This window comes from Coregonus lavaretus (assembly GCF_964263955.1).
Source record: "Coregonus lavaretus genome assembly, chromosome: 27".
Classification (NCBI taxonomy): domain Eukaryota; kingdom Metazoa; phylum Chordata; class Actinopteri; order Salmoniformes; family Salmonidae; genus Coregonus; species Coregonus lavaretus.
The window spans coordinates 12,621,560-12,639,595 of NC_140014.1; the positions used below are offsets into that span (position 1 = coordinate 12,621,560).

General features: G+C 44.0%; 1 protein-coding gene across 1 annotated transcript in view; it reads left to right on the top strand.

Moving 5' to 3' along the window:
* The window catches only part of kif13ba (kinesin family member 13Ba), a 70,311-nt gene that overhangs the window by 21,959 nt on the left and 30,316 nt on the right, over nt 1–18,036 (top strand). The window contains exons 4-9 of the mRNA XM_084143699.1: nt 13,817–13,829; nt 14,181–14,241; nt 14,838–14,930; nt 15,245–15,425; nt 16,201–16,288; nt 16,927–17,061. Of these exons, the coding sequence (XP_083999825.1) occupies nt 13,817–13,829; nt 14,181–14,241; nt 14,838–14,930; nt 15,245–15,425; nt 16,201–16,288; nt 16,927–17,061 (571 nt within the window). The remainder of the gene's footprint in view (nt 1–13,816; nt 13,830–14,180; nt 14,242–14,837; nt 14,931–15,244; nt 15,426–16,200; nt 16,289–16,926; nt 17,062–18,036) is intronic.

Sequence of the window (18,036 nt, forward strand, 5' to 3'; positions counted from 1 at the left end):
CGCACATGGTTTGTGCACATGGGCGCCTGTGTGTATGTGTGTGTATACAAGGTAACGGTATACGTATTCGGATCGAACTGTTCAGTATGGGGACCTCGGTTCGGTCCGCACTGTGAACCCGAATGAATACATTACAAAAATAAATAAATATATATATATATATATATATTAATATTAGTGTTGTTGATGAGTATTCTTGTGTTTTCATTTAAGAAAATACCAAGGGTTGTTATTCCTGATTTGTGCTCTCATCAGGCGTTATATGACTCATGATCATATATGGAATCAGGAATACCAACACTTTGTACAGGAACTGTTAGCATTTAATTTTCCCGCTGTACCTAAACCGAACCGTGATTCCAATGCCGCAATACGTACCGAACCGTGGGTTTGGTGAACCATTACACCCCTAATAAAAGGCATGGCTCCTGGTCTGGAAGACATGAGACGAGTGTGAAAGGCAAAGCCGGAGATGAAAGGAAGGGTGGTAGTGGAAGGATAGAGGAGAGAGAGCTGTTGGAAAACAGAGAAAACATGTTCAAAGCCTCCCCTACCTTCTTTATGGGCCCAGTCCTAACTGGAGTGTAAATCACACAGTGATGTAGCTCTCTTTATAGGGAAATGCCATGAAAGTTGGAGTCGCTGGGGAAATAGGCCTATGTCAGTTGTTTGTTTTATGTAGCCTAGTGTCAGTCAAATGACGTGTCCAATACCTGCTGCCAGAGTTTTGGGTGTTTTTAATAAAGACCTGAAGAAGTGCAGCTGAGGTATTTAATGGAAGAATGTGCATGGATAAAGGGAAACAGGTGTCTGTGTTTTACTGCTGTTGGGCATATCACAAAGTGAGATAGATTGGTTGGTGAAATGCCACTCTTGGTTCCCACTCAGTGTGTGTTTTTAGATTGTCTGTCAACAATCTTTTGCTTCAAGTGTGTTTGTTTTTCCCTTTTAGTGATTGTGTGTGTGTGTGTGCGCGTGCCGCTTCGAGTGTGTGTGCCGCTTCGAGCGTGTGTGCTTGTATATGTGTTTTCTTCTATGTAGTTGTGTGTGTGTGTGTGTGTGTGTGTGTGTGTGTGTGTGTGTGTGTGTGTGTGTGTGTTAGGGCTGGTACAATTACTGTATATCCGTGTAATCGACAGTTATGTATGAAGACCGTCATTTAAAAAAAATAACCGCCATAACCATTAAAAAAAAGTATTCAGACCCCTTGACTTGTTCCACATTTTGTTACGTTACATACTTATTTATCAATCTACACACAATACCCCATAATGACGAAGCGAAAACAGCATTTTAGATTTTTTTGCAAATGTATACAAAATAAAAAACAGAAATACCTTATTTACATAAGTATTCAGACCCTTTGCAATGAGACTCAAAATTGAGCTCAGATACATCCTGTTTCCATTGATCATCCTTGATGTTTCTACAACTTGATTGGAGTCCACCTGTGGTAAATTCAATTGTTTGGACATGATTTGGAAAGGCACACACCTGTCTATATAAGGTCCCACAGTTGACAGTGCATGTCAGAGCAAAAACCAAGCCATGAGGTTGAAGGAATTGTCCGTAGAGCTCCGAGACAGGATTGTGTCGAGGCACAGGCGTTACATGACTCATAGCTAATTTACTTGTGTGGCTGCCGGCCAAATAGCTTTGCACTTCTTTTGTCATCTGATGAAAAGGAAGCTATTTTCTGCCGAATGTGTTGCGCTAATGCATTTTCTGTAAAGGAAAACTATAGTTGCACGCCCCAGATCACTCTATTGAAGCAAAAAAACAACATTTGACTTTAAATATAAAACGCTGGTGAAATGGTTTAAAACGCAGATTTTTTGATGGTCTGTTTTGAAAATGTCGATTTCTGAAACAGCAACCTCCATCCCTTTCTTCTCCTCTGTTTCACTCATCCTTCTATACCCCATGGCACCTGTCAGACCAGGCAGGATGCAACCAGACTCATATGATGAGCACTACAGGCAAAACAACCTGAAGGCAGACTAGACGCCCACATACACACTACTAGGGCTATGACGGTCATGGGATTTTGAATGCTGGTTATTGGTCAGCCAAATGACCCGTCACAGTTATAACCGTTAGTTAAATTTTTTAAAGACGCACATTTTCTCCTCCACTCCTCACTGCATGTGCTGCTGCAGGGAGGGGGGTATTGCCTAGGCAACCAAACTCGTTTGCTATAACACCTTACTTGTTTCAGCCAGGAGCAACAAAGTTTCATTACGCTGTAGAGTCCATGTTACTGTAGGGTCTACGTTACAGCAGAAACGGACTGCCCGGCCATTCAGTCTTCCGTCAGCTTTTCTTATTTAATAATAATAATACAAATATACAGTGCCTTCGGAAAGTATTCAGACCCCTTGACTTTTTCCACTTTAAGTTACAGCCTTATTCTAAAATCAATCTACACACAATACCCCATAATGACAAAGCAAAAACAGGTTTTTAGAAATGTTTGCTATTTTATAATGAAAAGAAACTGAAATATCACATTTACATAAGTATTCAGACCGTTTACTCAGTAATTTGTTGAAACACCTTTGGCAGCGATTACAGCCTTAAGTCTTCTTGGGTATGACGCTACAAGCTTGGCACAACTGTATTTGGGGAATTTCTCCCATTCTTCTCTGCAGATCCTCTCAAGCTCTGTCAGGTTGGATGGGGAGTGTTGCTGCACAGCTATTTTCAGGTCTCCCCAGAGATGTTCGTTCAGGTTCAAGTCCGGGCTCTGGCTGGGCCACTCAAGGACATTCAGAGACTTGTCCCGAAGCCACTCCTGCATTGTCTTGGCTGTGTGCTTAGGGTCGTTGTCCTGTTGGAAGGTGAACCTTCACCCCAGTCTGAGTGCTCTGGAGCAGGTTTTCATCAAGGATCTCTCTGTACTTTGCTCTGTTCATCTTTCCCTTGATCCTGACTAGTCTCCCAGTCCCTGCCGCTGAAAAACATCCCCACAGCATGATGCTGCCACCACCATATTTCACCGTAGGGATGGGGCCGGGTTTCGTCCAGATGTGACACATGGCATTCAGGCCAAAGAGTTCAATCTTGGTTTCATCAGACCAGAGAATCTTGTTTCTCATGGTCTGAGAGTCTTTAGGTGCTTTTTGGCAAACTCCAGGCGGGCTGGCATGTGCCTTTTTACTGAGGAGTGGCTTCCGTCTGGCCACTCTACCATAAAAGTCTGATTTGGTGGAGTGCTGCAGAGATTGTTGTCTTCTGGAAGGTTCTCCCATCTCCACAGAGGAACTCTGGAGCTCTGTCAGAGTGAACATCGGGTTCTTGGTCACCTCCCTGACCAAGGCCCTTCTCCCCCGATTGCTCAGTTTGGCCAGGCGGCCAGCTCTAGGAAGAGTCCTGGTGGTTCCAAACTTCTTCCATTTAAGAATGATGGAGGCCACTGTGTTCTTGGGGACCTTCAATGCTGCAGACATTTTTTGGTACCCTTCCCCAGATCAGTGCCTCGACACAATCCTGTCTCAGAGCTCTACGGACAATTCCTTCGACATCATGGCTTGGATTCTGCTCTGACATGCACTGTCAACTGTGGGACCTTATATAGACAGGTGTGTGCCTTTCCAAATCATGCTAATCAATTGAATTTACCACAGGTGGACTCCAATCAAGTTGTAGAAACATCTCAAGGATGATCAATGGAAACAAGATGCACCTGAGCTGAATTTCGAGTCTCATAGCAAAGGGTCTGAATACTTATGTAAATAAGGTATTTCTGTTTTTATTTGTAATACATTTGCAAACATTTCTAAACCTGTTTTCGCTTTGCCATTGTGGTATTGTGTGTAGATATATGAGGAAAATGTTTTATTTAATCGATTTTAGACTATGACTAATGTAACAATGTGGAAAAGGGGAAGGGGTCTGAATATTTTCCAAATGCACTGTACTTCTCATTTAACTTTTAATTCCATAGTTTGAATATCTTCCGTTGATAATCTCTTAACTTGCTTTGCCACACACGGAGGCTCTATGACTGTAGTGGAGCTATGTTGGCTTGTGATCGGCCGAAAACAACAAGCTACATGCGCCACTCTGGGCTATTCTAGTTTAGCAGTGGAGAACATACTTTTTAAAGTTTTATCCACAACTCTGTCCATCACTGTTGTAATCGACTGTGAAGCCAAAATGTTCCCAAACTGGGGATTTAAACAATGATTGAGGATCCTCCAATTCTGGTTTATCGATTCCACCACTCGCCATCCACAGAGTTCCCGGCTAAGCCTCACCAAAGGATAATTTGATATCCGCCAGTTAAGATTAGAATTTTGACTGTAACGTGCGCGTAGGCTGTTGTTGTTTTAACGGCATAGCCTACAATGTTTTTTCAGATCAGATGGCATACAACGCAGTGTAGGCGTAGCCATTAGGCTTAGTGTTTTTCATTTATTTTAAATATTTTTTGTATTCATTCAGGTACACAGGGCGGACCGAACGAGGTCCCCGTACCAAACGGTTCGGTACGAGTACGTGTACCGTTACAGCCCTAACAGATACTGGCCATGGCTACACTGTGTGCCATTGTGGTGTAGCTTCCACTAGAACTATGCTAGCTTGTGTTTGGCTACAGTTGAGCAGAGCCTTTCAGATTTACTGTATTTAATCTCGTAAACCTAATGAGGAAATGGCATCGCTGACTTTTAGACAGCCAGCAATATTTATTTTGTGGTTTATGGTGCAGCCTTTTAGATCGAATTGGGTAGTGAGAAATTCATGACTCTCTGTTGTGGTATGTTTTGTGGCTGTGGTGTGTGTAGAGAAGTAGGTTCTAAATTACTTTGAGGCTTTTGACGTGATATACCACTCTAGGCCCAAGGCCAGTCATCCAAAGATGATTCCGATAGTTTAGATTGTACAGCTGTAGTAATAGGACTATCACGTACTAGAATAAATCCTAGGGGATTACATTCAACGCCCATGTCTTCCAACCCCTGGCTGTCTCTGTGGTATGTAACCAGGTCTATATCAAGTGTGTGTGTGTCAGAGAGAGTGTGTGTGCGTGCGTGCGTGCACGAGCGAGAGCAATGTTGTGTGTTGGGGAATGCCAACCCAGCAGCTGCTGTGAAAGCAGAGCCCCATCCCAAATTGAGGATAAAACCACTGACAGTTTTGAAATGACTCTGCGACAGGAGGAAATCTATTGGGCTGAATGATAGTAAACAAAGCACAGCACAGGAGAGTAAAGAGGATTCCCCCCTGCCTCCAGTAGTCGATGCCTTGCTTCATTTGGACCAGTCCAGTGTTTGGGTTAATTGGGGCATAAATTGAATTTAACAGCCCGGCCAATAAACTCTCAAATTACCCAATAAACTAAGAGCGTTGTCACACGGTTTTGAGCTCTAGTTCGAATCAGAATTCAATTTTTGTTTTACATTGTAGTTTTTTTCTCTTTTTTCCCGCATTGCCAAATATCAAACAAACAAAAATTCCTAAACAAAACCATCTGTTCATGCAAGTTATTTGTTTATTAGACAGAAAATGCTGGTGTTAAATCCATCTATGATTATCATGAAGCATCACTTCTGTGTTCCAATCGTCATATTACTTTCGCGTTGGTCTTCCAACAACATGCAGGAGGAAACAGCGCAATAGCTGCTCTTACTGCGACTTGAATAGGCTATATTCAGTAGCCTATATCCCCGGTATAGCCCTGTCTCCCCTAATCTGCATCAGATGCACTCATAAATGAGCTGCTACTCACAGAATGTTTCAGAGATATGAAGTTATGATGCTGTGTGCATTTCATTAAATGCTTGCAGTCAAACAACCAGTAATACTGCGCAGCTCTGGTTCTTTTCCTGTGTTTGGTTCGGACTGCGTTCTCACCTGCAGTGTACCGCACTACCTTTAAAAATGAGGATAGTGTTCACACCAGTCCAAATGAACCGAACTAAGGGTGTAAACACACCAGAGTTTGGAAAAAACGCTCCAAACCAATTCGGTGTGAAAACCTACTAAGTGAGTGTATTGCCTTGATTCCTCGCTTTTTCTCTCCTCTCCTCCTTCTCAAAACCCATTGGAGGAGACGGTCAGACAGGAAGGATCTCTGACCTTCTCATCCAATGGGTTTTGAGAAGGTGAGGACGCGAGGAATCATGGAAATGCAATTGAGATTCTCCCTGTGAATGGTAAGTTATTTTGTGACACGACAATCCTCTGTTTTAGTGTTTCGAGTTTGGTTGAATGTCAAATTGTAAGACATTTCTATTCTAAGATTTTTCTAGAACAGGATCGAGGAAGTTTGCTAGAGTCATTTGCTTATGTCTAGCCTACCTTGTTGTCACAGCTCTGCCAGTGGGAGTAAACACACACAGACACAGACACAGAGACTTGGATTGCCTGGAGGAGAACTATTAACAATGTTTTCCCAGCCTTTATCAGACAACTTTTTTTCCACCCCTCATATCATTATCATCCATAAGGCCATAATGTTTCATGTTTTATGGGTGCAGTTGGTGCAGTTGGTGTGCCTGGCGGGCATGCTGCTAAGCTGGCAGAACAGATGTCCTCTACCCTCAGTACCCAGACTTGGGCAGGCTGAGACAACATGCCAGGCTGCTGCTGCTGTAACAGCATGCTGTAGCCAGGCCTGGCTGGGAGATGGGAATACCAGGGGATGAGCAAGCTAGTGGGGCGGTGGTGGAGGGGAGGGTGGTGGAGGGGAGGGTGGTGGTGGGGAGGGTGGTGGAGGGGAGGGTGGTGGTGGGGAGGGTGGTGGTGGGGAGGGTGGTGGAGGGGAGGGTGGTGGTGGGGAGGGTGGTGGTGGGGAGGGTGGTGGTGGGGAGGGTGGTGGAGGGGAGGGTGGTGGTGGGGAGGGTGGTGGAGGGGAGGGTGGTGGTGGGGTGAGGGCTGGGAAGCAGCTGCCAAATACTTCCACTTTCCGACCATCCATCCATCGCCAACGCCTTCCTCCCTACCTACCTCTCCATGGCTGTCAGTTAAGCCGAGGGTTGGAGCAAAAACCTACAGGATGGTAGCTCTCTAGGAACAGGGTTGGAGAGCCGTGATACAGTTTCTGCATAGAATCCACCTGACCCTAGTCGTAACTAGTGTTTCCCCTACCTAACCATCCATATAGGCGTGGTAGTCCACCTGGCTGACTAATGTTTTTAGGCTCTGGTCATGTGTTGGTGTAGTGGGTTGGTCTAATAAGAACGATCAGGGCCTTGGGCTAGAAGGAGCAGTCACAGTGATCGGACAAGGTCAAAGTAACTCTAGCTAGGCTACATTGTTTAGGAAGGGAGTTGGCTGGGCCATCGGGCAGTGGTTGTGTTGACGAAGTAGGGCCCTATCAAATCTGCATTGCGGAAAACGAGAACGGAACCTAGACATAAAAAAAGAATTCAACAATATTAAACATTTATTGAATTTAGTAGGAAATCAACCAAATGTATTGAACTTATTAGAAAATGCATTAATTTGCCTAAGTTAATCATAAGACATTAACAAAATGCATCAGGGATTCATATTTTCCTGCAACTTTCTGAAACGGCATAGGAATGCCCCTGTTTGTGTGTTGTGGCGGTGCGCGTGTATGTCTACACTTTGTGGAGCCGTTAGCAATAATGCTAATGATAACCGTCTGCTGGTAGATGGAAGGGCTTTCCAAAAACCTTCTCAATTAAATGTTAACTACAAAGTAGCCTATGCCTACCTGGCAGAATATCATGATTATTTGCATCAATACAGTGTCAATGTTTTTAGCAAACTGCAATCACATGAGCACTACAGAAACACCGCTAACCAAACAAAGGTCTCTGGCTGGTATGCACTTGCATTAAAGGGTAACAGACCTCAAAAGTCGTCTCCTGATGTGGTTTACGCGTTGTTGTGGACTTAGAACTAGGCTTGGGCGTTATCCAGATTGTTATACCTTCATACCGACCTTGTGCCATACCAGGATATTATGTAATACCAGCAATGAACACAAGAGGCGCTGTTTTCAAACTCCACTAACCTGAAGGTTAGCAATGCTAACAAGTATATGTAACATTTCATAGAGAATGCTAACGAAATGCTAACGAGCGCTTTGCAAACATTTTATACAGTCTCTGACCTAAATTATACAAGTAACTCAAAAATGCTACTCGCAGTTTGCTGCATGGATAAACCAAATATTAGACAGCAAGGTGCTTGAGCCAGGAGCGGATTCTCTGCTGTTACCAATCGAAACTATGCCTTACCTCCATAACTTGCTACATTTGCACACACTGTATATATCTTTTCTGTTGTATTTTTGACTTTATGTTTTGTTTACCCCATATGTAACTCTGTTGTTTTTTTATCGCACTGCTTTGCTTTATCTTGGCCAGGTCGCAGTTGTAAATGAGAACTTGTTCTCAACTGGCTTACCTGGTTAAATAAAGGTGAAATAAAATATATACAAATAAAAAAAACTAGATTTTTGGAAGAAGCTAACCACTTGGCTAGATAGCTAACTAGCTACTAAATTAGCAAATCAAATGCACAGCTGCAGAGAATTTAGCACATTTTAGACATGTAATTGAATAGTTAAGATATCTAGCAGGCAAACATTTTAGTTCTGAATTCCATACTGTAACTAGATCACCTGGCGCGTGCTGTACAACAGTGAGTGACACACAAGGCTCCGGTCTCTCGTCGTTGTGTGCTTGTAAAGAAACAAACACTACGTGACTGTGGACTACCGGTAAGTTTCATAATGAAAAATTGTGACAGGTGAAATGAAGAATTATCTCCTAACATATTGCACAAGTTGACTGCAGGTATTTACTTAAAAAGTAGCTACAAATATTAAAATGTATAAAAAAAAGTATAAGATATAGTTTCAACGGTGTTCATGGAATTGAAAAAAAATCTTGTGGCTTTTTCTAAATACCCCGGAATTATGTATATATGGTATACTGCCTGTGCCTACTTAGAACATACAATTTGGGTGTTTTCCTATTAAAAAGAGGGATTTTTGAGAGCGAAAACTTGAAAGAAATGGGGGGTGAAAACGGAATCAGGCATAAAATGAAATTGATTTTATAGGGCCCTAAGGAAGAGGGTGTGAAGCGCTCAGGATGTATCACACTGATTGGAGGGTGCGCGCACACGCGCCCGCACACTCACCCTTTCCTCAGATTTAATTCAGGAGTCAGTAATGTAGGCCTGAGGAAGAAGGCAGGGCTTTATAAGGCCTTTATACATCTTTAATCAGACTAATCATTTACTGCTACCGCCACACCCCTCGCCTTAAACAACTGTCTCTGTGTGATGAGAGAACTTATTGTCTTCTATTAAAATCTGTCTGGCACATATTCTCATCTGACATGCAAACTGTATCCTCTGTCATTTGTCTGCTAGATTGGTTGAGTGTATCATCATTAGGGGTGTGAACGTTTAAATGTTAAAACATTTAAACGTTGTTAAAACATTTAAACGAAATTGGGATCCTTAACGTTAAGAAAAGTCCCTAACTGAAAAACAATGTTTTTTTACGTAGATGCAGAAAGTAAACATAGTGGGTCAATTTCCGCAACAACTAAGAGCGTTGAAGGGCGAGGCTCAACTTCTTCGCTGTTTTGGAGCCCTGGCTACCATGCTGTGAACAGCGTGAAGCGAAGCAGTGCACATGCGCAGATACTTTGTGTGACTGTGTGAGAGCAAAGTGTTGCATCTTGCTCATCTCAATATCCTAGCCTATTCATTGATGATAGGCCCTGCCTTACTGAAGTTGGAAGACATTGCAAGCTAAGAAATTGCAAGATACATCACTCCATTGCTTTTGATTGCCGATAGATAGGCCTAGTGCACGGTTCGGACTCCGTCTGCCTGATGCCCGACCTGCCTATACTGTGCCCCTCCCCTCTCTCTCCGTCCCTCACTAGCTCGCTATGAAATTTGCAAGTGTTTGATTAGTTGCTGTACTTCCGAGAACACAGTCTCCTCCGTTCCAAAAATACAGATTCCTATCAGAATCGAATCTTGACAGTCAGAAATTGGAGTTGAGTCCGAAAGTTGATGTGCAAGGAGTCGAGGAATCAATTATTTTGGTGTCGACTCTCCACTACATTGTCGTTAACAGTTGGAAAAATGGCAGAGAAAGGAAAGCGACAGCAGTGAAGTCCTGTATGGCAATGCTTTGAGAAGGAAACAAACTTTGCGAGGTAGAATTGAAGTACGGTAATAGTAGTACAGGTGCAATGCTTAACTAAACTCAGCAAAAAAAGAAATGTCCCTTTTTCAAGACCCTGTCTTTCAAAGATAATTAGTAAAAATCCAAATAACTTCACAGATCTTCATTGTAAAGGGTTTAAACACTGTTTCCCATGCTTGTTCAATGAACCATAAACAATGAATGACAAGACACTAACAGCTTACAGGCGGTAGGCAATTAAGGTCACAGTTATGAAAACTTAGGACACTAAAGAGGCCTTTCTACTGACTCTGAAAAACACCAAAAGAAAGATGCCCAGGGTCCCTGCTCATCTGCGTGGACGTGCCTTAGGCATGCTGCAAGGAGACATGAGGACTGCAGACGTGGTCAGGGCAATAAATTGCAATGTCCGTACTGTGAGACGCCTAAGACAGCGCTACAGGGAGACAGGACGGACAGCTGATCGTCCTCGCAGTGGCAGACCACGTGTAACAACACCTGCACAGGATCGGTACATCCGAACATCACACCTGCGGGACAGGTACAGGATGGCAACAACAACTGCCCGAGTTACACCAGGAACGCATAATCCCTCCATCTGTGCTCAGAATGTCTGCAATAGGCTGAGAGAGGCTGGACTGAGGGCTTGTAGGGCTGTTGTAAGGCAGGTCCTCACCAGACATCACCGGCAACAACGTCGCCTATGGGCACAAACCCACCGTCGCTGGACCAGACAGGACTGGCAAAAAGTGCTTTTCACTGACAAGTCGCGGTTTTGTCTCACCAGGGGTGATGGTCGGATTCACGTTTATCGTCGAAGGAATGAGCGTTACACCGAGGCCTGTACTCTGGAGCGGGATCGATTTGGAGGTGGAGGGTCCGTCATGGTCTGGGGCGGTGTGTCACACCATCATCGGACTGAGCTTGTTGTCATTGCAGGCAATCTCAACTCTGTGCGTTACAGGGAAGACATCCTCCTCCCTCATGTGGTACCCTTCCTGCAGGCTCATCCTGACATTACCCTCCAGCATGACAATGCCACCAGCCATACTGCTCGTTCTGTGCGTGATTTCCTGCAAGACAGGAATGTCAGTGTTCTGCCATGGCTAGCGAAGAGCCCGGATCTCAATCCCGTTGAGCACATCTGGGACCTGTTGGATCGGAGGGTGAGGGCTAGGGCCATTCCCCCCCAGAAATGTCCGGGAACTTGCAGGTGCCTTGGTGGAAGAGTGGGGTAACATCTCACAGCAAGAACTGGCAAATCTGGTGCAGTCCATGAGGAGGAGATGCACTGCAGTACTTAATGCAGCTGGTGGCCACACCAGATGCTGACTGTTACTTTTGATTTTGACCCCCCCCCCCCCTTTGTTCAGGGACACATTATTCAATTTCTGTTAGTCACATGTCTGTGGAACTTGTTCAGTTTATGTCTGTTGTTGAATCTTGTTATGTTCATGCAAATATTTACACGTTAAGTTTGCTGAAAATAAACGCAGTTGACAGTGAGAGGACGTTTCTTTTTTTGCTGAGTTTATATGAAAGGGACCCACCTTGAGACCCACACTGTTGCTGGCAGCAACGCAGCTGCATTGTGAATTCACATGGAATTGTATGAATTCTTCTTATATTTTTAACGGAAAATGTAACATTAAGATAAATTGTAAATTGGTCACATCCCTAGTCAGCATAGCTTCCGATAGCTGCACTGGTCTTGACCCTGAGCTCTGATTGGCTATGTTGGTCCAGTCCCTGAAGCCTGATTTGGCTATGCTGGCCCAGTCACTATCCTGGTCCCATCCTGGAGGTCCATGTCACCCACCCAGCACTGTCTACCCCTGGGCCGGTGAGATGGAGGCCCACCCCCCTGACATGTTAACTAGGACCCCGGGGGTCCCCAAACCTCCCTGCAGTTTCTGGAGATGTGACACACACACACACACACATACACTCCCTGCCTGTGGCGCTGCTTGTTATACAGTTGAGCTGATTCCTCACGACAAGCCCAGCCCCAGGTCACTGGAACAGTCTGAGGCCGTATTTATTCCTCTCTCTCTCTCTGTCTTTGTGTTAGCCAGCTCTCCTCAGTTGTCACTAACATTGCCGCATATGCTCCAGTGGGTTTCTCGTGTGTGAGTGTGTGTGTGTGTGTGTTTGAGACTCCATGTCATGATGTGCGCTCTCGCACATGGCGATTTTTCAGATTGGAACTGTGTGTGTACTGTTGCTGTGTAATCTATTATTAAACTCATTTACTAATGGACAATCAGTGTGTGGGACCTTCAAAGGACACATAAAATGTCTGAAAGAGTGTGTGTGTGAATACGTGTGTCATGCATGCTCTCTCAGATGGGAGCCAGTGTGTTTGTGTGTAGCATCCCCAGCATTTTGTGAATGCAGTGTAGAAACTGTGTCTCCTTGTCGCTCTCCCACGGCCTGTGTGTTAGTCAGTGTGTGTTGGTGTGTAATGTTTATATAGGTCATTGTGTTCATGCAGTGCTGTGCAAAGCTTCTGCTCAGCCACAGGGTAGATAAGGGAGTCCTCAAATGCATATTTACCCTGCTGCTCTACTCGACTCTCCCTCTTGTCATTTTGTGAATCTCCCTTTCCCTCTCTCTTTCCCTCTATCCCTATCCCCCCCCCTCCATCCTATCCTCTGCCATTGAGTGATGCTCTCTCTGTTTGTGTTCAGGTCCACTGAACAAAGTCCAACTGATGACATGGACCAAGAGAGGGGCTTTGTGTCCCATAGACCCCCCCCCCCCTCGCTCTCTCTCTCGCTCTCTTTCTCTCTTCTCTCTTGCTCGGGGAGCCAGGCCCCCCCCCCCGCCCCCAGGGTCCTGGCTCCCCATGATATAGCCTAGGGGTTGAAGGGTTGTTGAGAAACAGTGAAGAAGCATTGTCGTAAACAAGGGTTGATCAACTCTAGGCCCCGGCAGCCACAGGATGTAACATTTTAGAGAAAGAGATGGTGTGAAAGACTGAGAGAATGAGAGAGAGGGAGCAGGAAGTTTGAGTGGAAGCTTGCATGCATTCCTGTGAATAGGCATCTTGGTTCACATTAGCTTTATTACCCATGCATCCTGTCTCAGACAAACAGCAAAAGAATGATAATATGAATACTAACTTTCTTTTCTTGATTTATCTAGTGATGATCACATCACTGATAGTAGGATGTAATCTGAATACACATCATTATACTCATAAACGATGCTTCTTAAGATCACAAAGTGGGCCTCTTCAAATGTTATTGATGGATAATAATCTCAAAGCACTATTCACCAATGTGTGTGTACCCTTGACGCAGTGCCAGAGTAATTCGTTTTTGGACCTGTCTCAGAAAATCCTGTTACAGTGTGATTGTCTGTCTCGGTGTACACTACAGTACATCAGGGCCAGTGTCCACAAAGCGTCTCAGAGTAGGAGTACTGATATAGGATCCGTTTTTCTGTGTGGATCATAATTAATAATATTATATGGACATGGAGGACCTGATCCTAGATCAGCACTCCTACTCTGAGACGTTTTGTGAGTACGGGCCCAGTATGTCCTGGTGTTTGTTTACATGGTGTCTGAGACATGATGCTTTAGTCTAAATATCCCCCTTTTCTTTCCTTCTCTCCCTCTACCCATGTGGCCATCCTGTGACCTCATGTGAACTTCATCAGGAGTCAGACCAAGGTATGTCCAGTACTGTGACTGGCTCCTATTACTACTGATTGTGTTGTTTGGTTGTCAATGCTGTTAATGTTTCTGCGTTTACATTCTAGCTACTCTGTATTCATGTGTTTACAAAGCAATCATTGTACTTGTATGTTGACATGCACACACACTGTTAATTTGTATGGCATGTTTATCATTGCCAGTGCTCAACAAGAAACACCCAATGGGCAAAACTGGTTGAAATGACGTCATAACAACGCCGTTTCAACTGATCATTCCCATATGTTTTGCCCGCTGAATAACAGCTTTTCTAAATCAGTTCTAAACTATTTTGTTTCATTGTGTCCTCTTCTATGTCTCGTTCCTCAGACCTTTGCCTACGACTACTGTTTCTGGTCCATGGACGAGTCGGAAAAGGACAAGTTTGCGGGTCAGTTTTCATTTTCCTCACGTTAACCCCTCCTCACTTCCCTTCCTCCCCTCTTCTTCCTCCACCTCATGTGTATCTACAGGTATCCCTGTGAGCACAGGAGGTTGAAAATATGTTGAAAGGACGTTGAAACTGTCTTTTTAGTTGAAAATACGTATTTTCAACGTCTTGTGCTCAATGGGATAGGTCTGTTCAGGTGGTTTTAGGTATTTTTTCAAACATTTATCTCTACAGTGACTAAGGAATCGGGATCCCACCTGAATTCTCTGTCGTTTACTCACTTGGATGGATCTGCAGGTGGTTGGTTTAATTTAAATGTCAAATATTCCTGTCAGACCTGCTAGTCATCCATCCACCTTTTTGTGCTGTAGGCCTAAACCGAATGAGGTTCTACACTGTTTCTCACACTGTTCATGGATACAGTTTGAAGGTCCTATTTAAATTAACATGCATAGCTTGTAGATTATTTTGTAATTGTGTCTGTGTGCTCCAGATCATTTTCTAAACCACCCCTAAAGGAATCAATTAAGTCCTATTGTACTGTTTTATATTGTATAATGTGTGGTGTTGTAACGTTGCCTGGTGGTTGTCTCCAGGTCAGGACGTGGTGTTCCAGTGCCTTGGGGAGAGTCTTTTGCACAATGCCTTTCAGGGCTACAATGCCTGCATCTTCGCCTATGGACAGACGGGTATGTTATTACGTTATCGGAGAATCTCAATTGCATTTCCTTGATTCCTTGCGTCCTCTCTCCTCGCCTCCTTCTCCAAACCCATTGGATGAGAAGGTCAGAAGGTCACCATTTCATCCAATGGGTAAGGAGAAGGAGGCGAGGAATCAAGGAAATGCAATTGAGTTTTTCCCTATGACATATGCTATGATACTACTGGCTGTTTTGATAAGCGTAGAACAGATCCTTAGTTTATCTGTCACCTCACTGCTCTCCCATTGGCTGTCTCCTCACATCTGTGCTCACCCATTGGCTGTGTGTGCGTTTCCCTCCAGGTTCGGGGAAGTCGTACACAATGATGGGTTCGGTGGACTCTCCAGGTCTGATCCCGCGGCTGTGCAGCTCTCTGTTTGACCGCACCCTGCTGGAGCAGAGGGAGGGTGAAGCCTTCACCATAGAGGTCTCCTACATGGAGATATACAACGAGAAGGTCCGCGACCTCCTCGATCCCAAAGGGTACGACCTTTAACCTCCACTTGACCTCTTGTTTTAGTTATTTGTTTGAATATACTACAGTTTGTCTGTGGCCCCATTTCAAATAATTTAAACACGCTTCCTCCCTTCCTTGATGTATTCACTGATAACACAGTTGTTCCATGAAATACTGGTAGCTTTCACCTATCCATTCATGTCAGATCAGTGATTACACTCTGAGGAAGCGAGTACATTTCCAAACATGCTTCAGAGCAGGGCCCCAGTGCTTTTGCACACATTTGCACATGTTTGTCTGCTCACAGTTTCTATGGCACCCCGCTTGACCCCAAAGGTTATGACCCCGTCACCTCTGACCCCTGCTAAAACAACCAATAGAATAACAGAGCTGCGTGCCACAGGAGTGGGAGGTCCGACATCTGACGGCCATATGGAGTCAGTCTGCCACATTTCACAGTATCAGGCTGTAGACTCCTTTAGCTCTATACGGATGCTAGAACTTGGCCTAATGATATAACACTTGTATTGATCTGGCTATTGCTCATTCCATTTGGAGAATTGTTGCCTTTACACAGAATGTAGGAGAGTGGATAGGGATACATCTAAAATAGAACACTATTTGAGATTCATTTAGTTACAAATAAATAAATAAATACATGTTTTATTCATTTACAAATAAAACATGATATGAATGTATTAATTAATTAATATTGTTTTTAGATAGAGTATGGGAGCATGATGACTGGATTTCTTCCATAGTAAACCACATTCATATCTGCCATTCCCCCCTCTCCCCCAGGAGCAGACAGGCTCTGAGAGTGAGGGAACACAAGGTGTTGGGGCCATATGTGGACGGCCTGTCTCGTCTGGCTGTAGCCAGCTACAAGGTACACCACAATATCACTACTGTACCACTACCACCACTAGTAGAATGACTACTGATATGACCATGCTACTGATGATATAAGATTTATTCAATATTCATAAGCAACAGAATTGATATGGTATGGTTAATAATGCAACTCCATGAGATATTCATGGTCTGGGTTGGAGAGTAGAGAGGGGTGTGATAGCTGAGAGGTTTGTTAGCTGTTCACATATCAGTGGTAATATACCATGCTGTGGTGTTCATGCTCCCAGGTGATTTTATTAGGTCAGGATGCCTGATGAAGACCTAATGGTCGAAACCTTGTAACGGTAAAATCACCTGGGAGCATGAACAGCAGTGTGCAGCGTTTTCCTTTTTATTTTTAATGAGTTCACTGAAAACTCGAGCACCTGCAAAAAAAGTACCTGGATGCGCGTATGTTCTTCAGCTTTTGTAAATGTATCATGCTACCCTGCCCAAGAGGGATGGTTTCTCTGGAGAAAATATATTTGTATGCTAATGAATTCATTTATAACATCTCCCTTCCTTCTTCCTGTCTCCATTCTTCCTTCCTTCCAACCCTATCCCCATCCCTCTCTCTCCTGCTTTCTTCTGTCCCCATTCATCCTCCTCCCTCCATCCACCCCTCTCCGATAGGACATAGAGTCTCTGATGTCAGAGGGGAATAAATCTCGTACGGTGGCCGCAACTAACATGAACGAGGAGAGCAGCAGATCTCACGGAGTTTTCAACATCATCCTCACACACACACTCAAAGACCTGCGGTCTGGGGTAAGACACAGACATACTGACACACACGGAAACAGACACACACACACACACACACACACACACACTGACATAGACACAGACACACAAACCCTCCATCTGGGAGTTAAGCGGACCCCCCCGATCATTTTTATGTAGAAGGACTGGGAAGTTAAGTTCTTGTGACTTTTTAAAAGGACGTTCTACTCCAAAATTAATGAAAATAAAATATAATTTCCACCTCCAGAAATTAGCCCAATAACGTATTGGTAAAATAATTTGTAAAAAGTATTCTAACATACTGTATTGGACCATGCATATAGGCTACGTATCATCTATATCACGTGTCAAACTCATTTCACGGAAGGTGTCTGCGGGTTTTTGCTCCTCCCTTGTACCTGATTGATGAATTAAGGTCACTAATTAGTAAAGAACTCCCCGCACCTGGTTGTCTAGGTCTTAATTGAAAGGAAAAAACAAAAACCTGCAGACATTAGGCCCCCCATGGAATGAGTTTGACACCCCTGGTCCATATTATCAGGTATGCTATTAGCAATAAGCATTATCACCTTTAGCCCAACTGAGCATAGTAGCTATAAATAAATACCGGTAGGCTGAAGAATGGGGTTGCTTATCTGCATTTACCCTATTGGGCTAATCATTAGCTAGATCCCAAATGTGATCTTTTAACTAGTTAGCATCATATTGATGCATTTAATGTTCCCAAAAAATTACATAAACACAGTGAATATAATGTAGGTCTACATGCTAGGGTAACTTGGGGTAACACCGCCACCCGGGGTAATACGCCCCCTGCCTGTACTTCTCACAGAAACCACTTCATGTCACAATTTCCCCCCCAACACTTTCCCTGGTTGCCACTACTCTTGCTCAACTAAAAATGTCATCTGTCTTATCACAATTTCTTAAGTCACTCCAAAAAAAGGATTTTGAGGTAGGGTGGTGTTCTACCCCAAGTGACCCTACAATTGACCTGTG